Source organism: Crassostrea angulata, chromosome 5 (assembly GCF_025612915.1).
Source record: "Crassostrea angulata isolate pt1a10 chromosome 5, ASM2561291v2, whole genome shotgun sequence".
Taxonomy (NCBI): domain Eukaryota; kingdom Metazoa; phylum Mollusca; class Bivalvia; order Ostreida; family Ostreidae; genus Magallana; species Magallana angulata.
Genome location: NC_069115.1, coordinates 7974025 through 7980024, shown reverse-complemented (window position 1 = coordinate 7980024; position 6000 = coordinate 7974025). Strand labels below are relative to the sequence as shown.

General features: G+C 33.5%; 1 protein-coding gene across 1 annotated transcript; it reads right to left on the bottom strand.

Annotated features, from left to right (window-relative positions):
* Positions 1-757: 757 nt before the first annotated feature.
* LOC128183746 (uncharacterized) lies at positions 758-4830 on the bottom strand. The gene is made up of 5 exons (XM_052852891.1): positions 4752-4830; positions 3742-4059; positions 2756-3124; positions 1931-2332; positions 758-1196 (listed from the first exon to the last, which is right to left on the bottom strand). The coding sequence occupies exons 1-5, from the start codon at positions 4828-4830 to the stop codon at positions 808-810; spliced, it is 1557 nt and encodes a 518-aa protein (XP_052708851.1). The 3' UTR covers positions 758-807.
* Positions 4831-6000: the final 1170 nt, after the last annotated feature.

The following is a 6000-nucleotide window of genomic DNA, read 5'->3' as shown; positions in this document are numbered from 1 at the left end:
TTAACTAAGATCATCGACTGTTAACTATATCATCTACGAACCGTAAAATTTAGTTCACGATTCGGTAACTACTGAAGTTTCCATTTGTATAACCATATTGAACGGTTGTATATTATAGGCTATATAGTTAACGAATGTTAATCTATGCTTATTTGTCTGTAATAAACGTTTACAAATAGATTTTGCTCATAGATATAGATTCCCGTCTGATAACTAGATAATTTACATTCGTTAACAATGAATTTACTAAATATTAGATACCGTTACTGTCCGTAAACTGCAGTCGACAGCCGATATATATATATATATATATATATATATATATATATATATATATATATATATATATATATATATATATATATATATATATATATTTAAAACATTTATGTTATGTAATCCTTTATGTTTTTGGTACATAATTATGTAGCGTTATATATTTGGAGTTTTAAAACCTGTACATTAATTAATGTACAGGTTTTAAATGTTGAAAGCAATACACACACATGGTCCTCAACAGTTAGGATGGTTTGTAATTAATTTTTCTCTCACAAATTCACTAAGTTTACAACCAATGTCTTTTTCACCAGTTCGTGCTTAATTACAGAAAACACAAACCAAATAAAATGGGACATTTGAATAGTTTTAATTTTTCATTTTTTCACACATCCTATGAAAAACATGGTTTCAAGTTATGCTTGAAAAATTTATGATAAAAGATCAAATGTCGCATATAATTTTAGCGTATAACCTTATCAATTACAAGGTCACTGTTGGTCAGTCTGACGTAACACCCCTACATTCCTCTCAGGCGGTGAGAGTCCATATAGAGATGAGGGTGTGGAAGAAACTCCTCCCTTTCATTCGGAACTCAACCTTGTCTCCCTGCCAAAGCCTCTTGACCATCACGACTTTACTATCGTTAATGAAGAAGTCATTGTCCGGCCCGTCGCTAAGCAACGTGTCAACAACATCCCCGTTTACGACAATCTGATACGTGGTGTCCACTTGCATTCCGAGGAGATTAGCGGAAATGACGTAGGTATCAGAGCGTTTGGCCGTGAAAATTCCAGTTGTGGCGTTGAAACTGGAATCGATGTCAAGAAAGACTTTTCCTCCGACGAGCAGGTTGCAGAAGTCGGCGCAGTCTTTTCGTGTCTGGTACTGTTGCACTGTGACTGCTGTTATGTCTGGTTCTGTAACATGGACAAATATAATGTCTAGTAAAGCAACTTCTACGCAAAGATAAGCTTGAAAGTGGTATGAAACACCTCCATGTTGTGACGTACTATTTATCGAAATAAACAAGAAAACCAAGTTTAATTTTGTAAATATAGTTTTTTCCCCATAATAATTGTCACATAACAGCTAGTGTAGTAGATTGGGTTTGAGGGTTTACTATGAATCTGTACGTCCTAAAATCTAATTCCCCTGTGGATTGCACAGGCTTTTTTAAAAAGGTTTTTTGGGTCAAAAAATTCGAAAATTCTAAACCGGTTAAAGTATTTTGATTTTAATGTACTTTAATCCACATTAATATCGACAGATGTCCCATACTATGATATCTTAGGAGGCGGAGTGGTCTACATGTTACATTGAAAGTTTAAAATTTATCAATTTAAACTGAATTATAACAGTTATAGTTAAGTTTAAATTGATAAATTTTAAACTTTTAATGTAACATACATATTATCCATCAGATTTACAACAAATTTAAAAAAAAAAAAATGTTTTCCACCATCTTTACACAAAATTCTTATTTTTAATATTTATATATAAATTTTAAAAATGACAACGAACATCTGGCTCGCTAAATAGCAAATATCCAGCTGAAAAAGAAGCAAACTCACCCTAGATGACATATATGTAGTAAATACGGAAATTATTAATCAAACTGAAAATGAATAATGATTCTAGATCATGCACAAACCGTCAATGCTGAAGTACTTGAACACAGCAATGGAGGTCTCACTCGACAGATGAGTCTCGTTTTCAGCGTAAAATGTGTTGGAGATGACTTCACTCTCATTGAACCTCATAATAAATGTATAGGAGTTGGTGCTCCGAGCGGGTGTTTTTACTGTCGTATACCGCAAGATTTTAAACTTCAAGTTGATGAAAGAGGCATGCACGGGGTCATTATGGGTTGCTGACGTCAGTGTAACCACGTAGATGCCGTCGCTAGGGATGGTGTAGTTCGTTTTACCCACGAAAGCCCCAGCCGTGTCTAAATGGACGTGGTCGTATGACAAGGGCTGATAACTACCGTGAGGGAGGACTTTGTTGTCCTGGACTGTGGCGTATAATATGACAGGGGGTCCGTCCATCAGCGCTGGAAAATAATGACACGTACTTGCAAATTTCAAGTTAACATAATTTTGCGTATCTGTTACTATAAATTGTCAAGAAGACAAATACATCGAGAACCCATATTTTTGTTTTTGATCATTTGCAAACTTTTTATTTTCATAACCCTTTCTGAATTGTGTATATAATCTACATGATAATTTCTGTATATTATTATGTTTGGTTCTGAAAGTGCTATCCTCAGTTTTTCGTGTAGCTATTCTCTTTAAAGATCAAGTTTGCCGACTTTCTTAACATGAGTATGGAAGAAATAAACATTTCTATAATATAAAATAAACAAAACATATCTAAATTTTATACCTTGACTTGCATTGCATAACAAAGGAAATTAACAAAGCAACACTTGCTTAAAAATCCAACGCGTTAATAACTATTGAAATCTCCTTACTTCGCAGAGAAAAACAAGACAATGAAGAGCCACTCTGAAGAGTTCCATTCGAGTATACGCTAATTTCGTCCCCAAACTTCAGCTTTAACACAATGGCAGTGGCGCCGTCCTCAAATTCCCATCCATGCTCGACTAGGACATCGTTTGTAATGGAGGCTACAGCGACGCCATTTTTCCTGAGCTCCATTCTGGTGTATCGATCGGTCTTGGTCCGAGCAGTCATGTAGAAGGTGTAGTAGGCCTCTCTTTTGGGTTTAAATAACCCTTGTGTTTCGTTATATGAAAGCATCATGTTTGAGCTGATTTTGTCAAAACGGATGTAGCCTGGTCCGGCGGGTACCTCAATACTTCCGGAAAAACTTTCCATGACTTAAAATTATATGAAAAACCCCAAATGAATCTTAGTTTATGATGAAACTATATGGATGAAACCATATAAAATAATTGTTCTTCTTGTAAATTAAAAAACCGCTCATGTAATCGATATGATCTAATATCCCGGTATCACACCGTTATTCAACTCTTGGGACTTTCTAAGCAAATATTATCAAGAAGGGGATTTGAAAAACTTTGCTAATTAAAGGTTTAATCTCCTCTAAGTTTTTTTTTTAATTAAAAAGATTCCACTTATTATAATTTAAATAAAAGTTGTATCATTTCCAATTAAAGCATTTAATAATTAAGATTGCCAGTTCTTCTCGTAATAATATGGTTAGGCTACTACTGGATAAAGCCATGCCTTTCAGTCAAAGAATTGTAACCGGAAGGTCTTAAAAGGTGACTGAAAGACACATTTATGTAATTCAGTCATCTTATAATCATCTATCAGTTGACTGAATGACACATTTATGTAATTCAGTCATCTTATAGTCATCTATCAGTTGACTGAATGACAGAGCTATGTAATTCAATCACCTACATATAGTCATCTATCAATTGACTAAAAGACACATCTTCATTAGGTAGAGGTACATATTGTTACTCACTCTCAGTCATGACCGCAATTGTGGAGTACCCTTTGTGCCCATCCTCGGTGGCGACCTCGATCTCGTACAACTTATTGTCAACAAGGCCCCCCTGACAGAAGATTACTTGAGTTTGAAAATGGTCTTTGATGCCGCCAAACGATGAGTTGCAGCCTCTGCATAGAACGTTGTAGCTGACATCAGCTGCCCCATCGCGAGGCTGTATTTTGTATTTTAGCGTTACGTTGCGAAACATCGGGCATTTCACCGTGCACATTGCCGGTTTGTTAGTAAAGAAAACCTCTTGATATTTTCTGTCTAAAACGAGTTTTGGAGCAACTGCAAAACATTAAATAAAACATACATAAAATTGTTAATTTTATTTTCTGAAGTGAGGAGTGGGGGGGGGGGGGGGTAGTGAATGGAATCACTTAGAAAGCATTATTGGTATATACGAGTATACATTATGGATTTGACAGAAAATTATAGTGCATTTCAAAATAAATAAATCTAAATTTATCTTGTCAAAGACACCTATGTTGAAATATTTTGAAATAACTTTAAAGTCATATAAAAGACACTTCTATCAGTGGAATATAAGGACATATTACGACTCACGTGGGTAATCATTTTTAAACCGGAAGCAACCCCTGGGTGGACTATAATTTTTCTTCAATAAACACAAAACGCATAGGTATACTACATGTATTTTTAAAAAATGCATATGGGAACTCAGAATAAAAAGAAACTCATGCTGTAGTTGATAATGAACCATGATCTTAGAATATGATTTAAAGCTGCTTCATTCTAAGTAAAGGTGTTTGTTTGCGGATGACAAATATTAAGATATTTCAAATAAAAATTAGAATTAAATACAAATAATAGATTATAATAATTGACAATGATACAATAGCATATGATAACATACTTTTTTAAACTTCTGTAAAATAAATTGTTTAAGAAAAAATAGGTTTTTAGACAACATCGTGTGGTCTTTTGGTTATTATTTTCATTACAGAATAAAATAATACCTACATTCATATTAATGCCGTCGTTTGTCCCCATCTGAAAGGATCTCAGAGTCAGGAGGATGTTCACGATGGTCGTCATGTTGGCTTTAGATAACTTGGACATTGCATCCATCGGTTATATAGCGCGCTAAAGTACCACGTGACCACGCCGATGTATCACGTGACTATCTAATATGAGATGAGATTATAGATAGCGCCAAAGTGCATTACCAGTAGACCGCGTATTTTTCAGGTGTAGGTCAATGTTAAGATTTCAATTATTGATAATTTAGGGTTCATTGTTTCTGTCAACTAAGTTAAGCATCGTTGGTATTGCTCTTAGATTCCTAATTAATATATTATATGTGATATCTAGAATGTCATTTATATATACTTGACAATGATACATTGGATGCATAGTTTTCCTCTAAAACCAGACAAGGCAAAATATGTTGTAATGCATCGCACTGCGGAAAAGAAATCACAAGTCCTAAGACTTTGAAATCTCATGTTTGACCTTACTTTTACAAAAATAATTTTATTTACATGACTCTTGTGATTCAGATACATTTACCCCCTCCCCCCCCCCCCCAAAAAAAAGAATATTCATGCTTTTGTAAATAACCTATTTTGTTGTATCTTAAAAGATAGAACCACGTCAGTGAAAAATCGAATAAATTCAAGGTTTGAATAGGAATAAACAATAGGACAATGGACTGCATTTTACAGTAACTGTTGTCAAAGGAAGGATTATCTGTTTACATATATGTAGGACCTATATATAATTATATGAAAAGAAAAACAAATGTATGGTTTTGCATGTTTCCTTTTCTTTACTGAATTTTCCATTACCTTCTATAGCACAAATCAGACAATTATATTTTGAATATCATCCTTAAAAAACCGTAGACGTTAATCATATAATAGATTTTTTTTAACAAAGTCAAGATTAATTATCAAATAAGATTACAAATACTTGCAATTAAAAAAAACATTTATTGCTTTTTCATTCACCAATTTGCAAAATTTCAATATTCGAATGCAATGAAAATTTAATGAATGCAGTAAGGTATCAAAATGAATTGGGCAAAAACTGGAATGTATTATGCAGGTAAAATCTACCACAGCTAATACTGGTACAATTTTTGTCATTAAAGACAGACAATGTAAAACATGATAGGTACACAAGTTTTCAATGTTCAGAAATATTTTCTAGATTATTGCAGATAATTTATTCGAAAAAATATAAATAGTTATATACAAATGTCTG

Bases quoted from the DNA above. Each gene is read 5' to 3' on its own strand.
- LOC128183746 (XM_052852891.1), bottom strand. From the start codon at position 4,830: ATGACGACCATCGTGAACATCCTCCTGACTCTGAGATCCTTTCAGATG. The intron at 3,125-3,741 runs GTGAGTAACAAT...TATAATTTTAAG, and splicing joins AATTGCGGTCATGACTGAGA to TCATGGAAAGTTTTTCCGGA. The intron at 2,333-2,755 runs GTAAGGAGATTT...ATTATTTTCCAG, and splicing joins GTCTTGTTTTTCTCTGCGAA to CGCTGATGGACGGACCCCCT.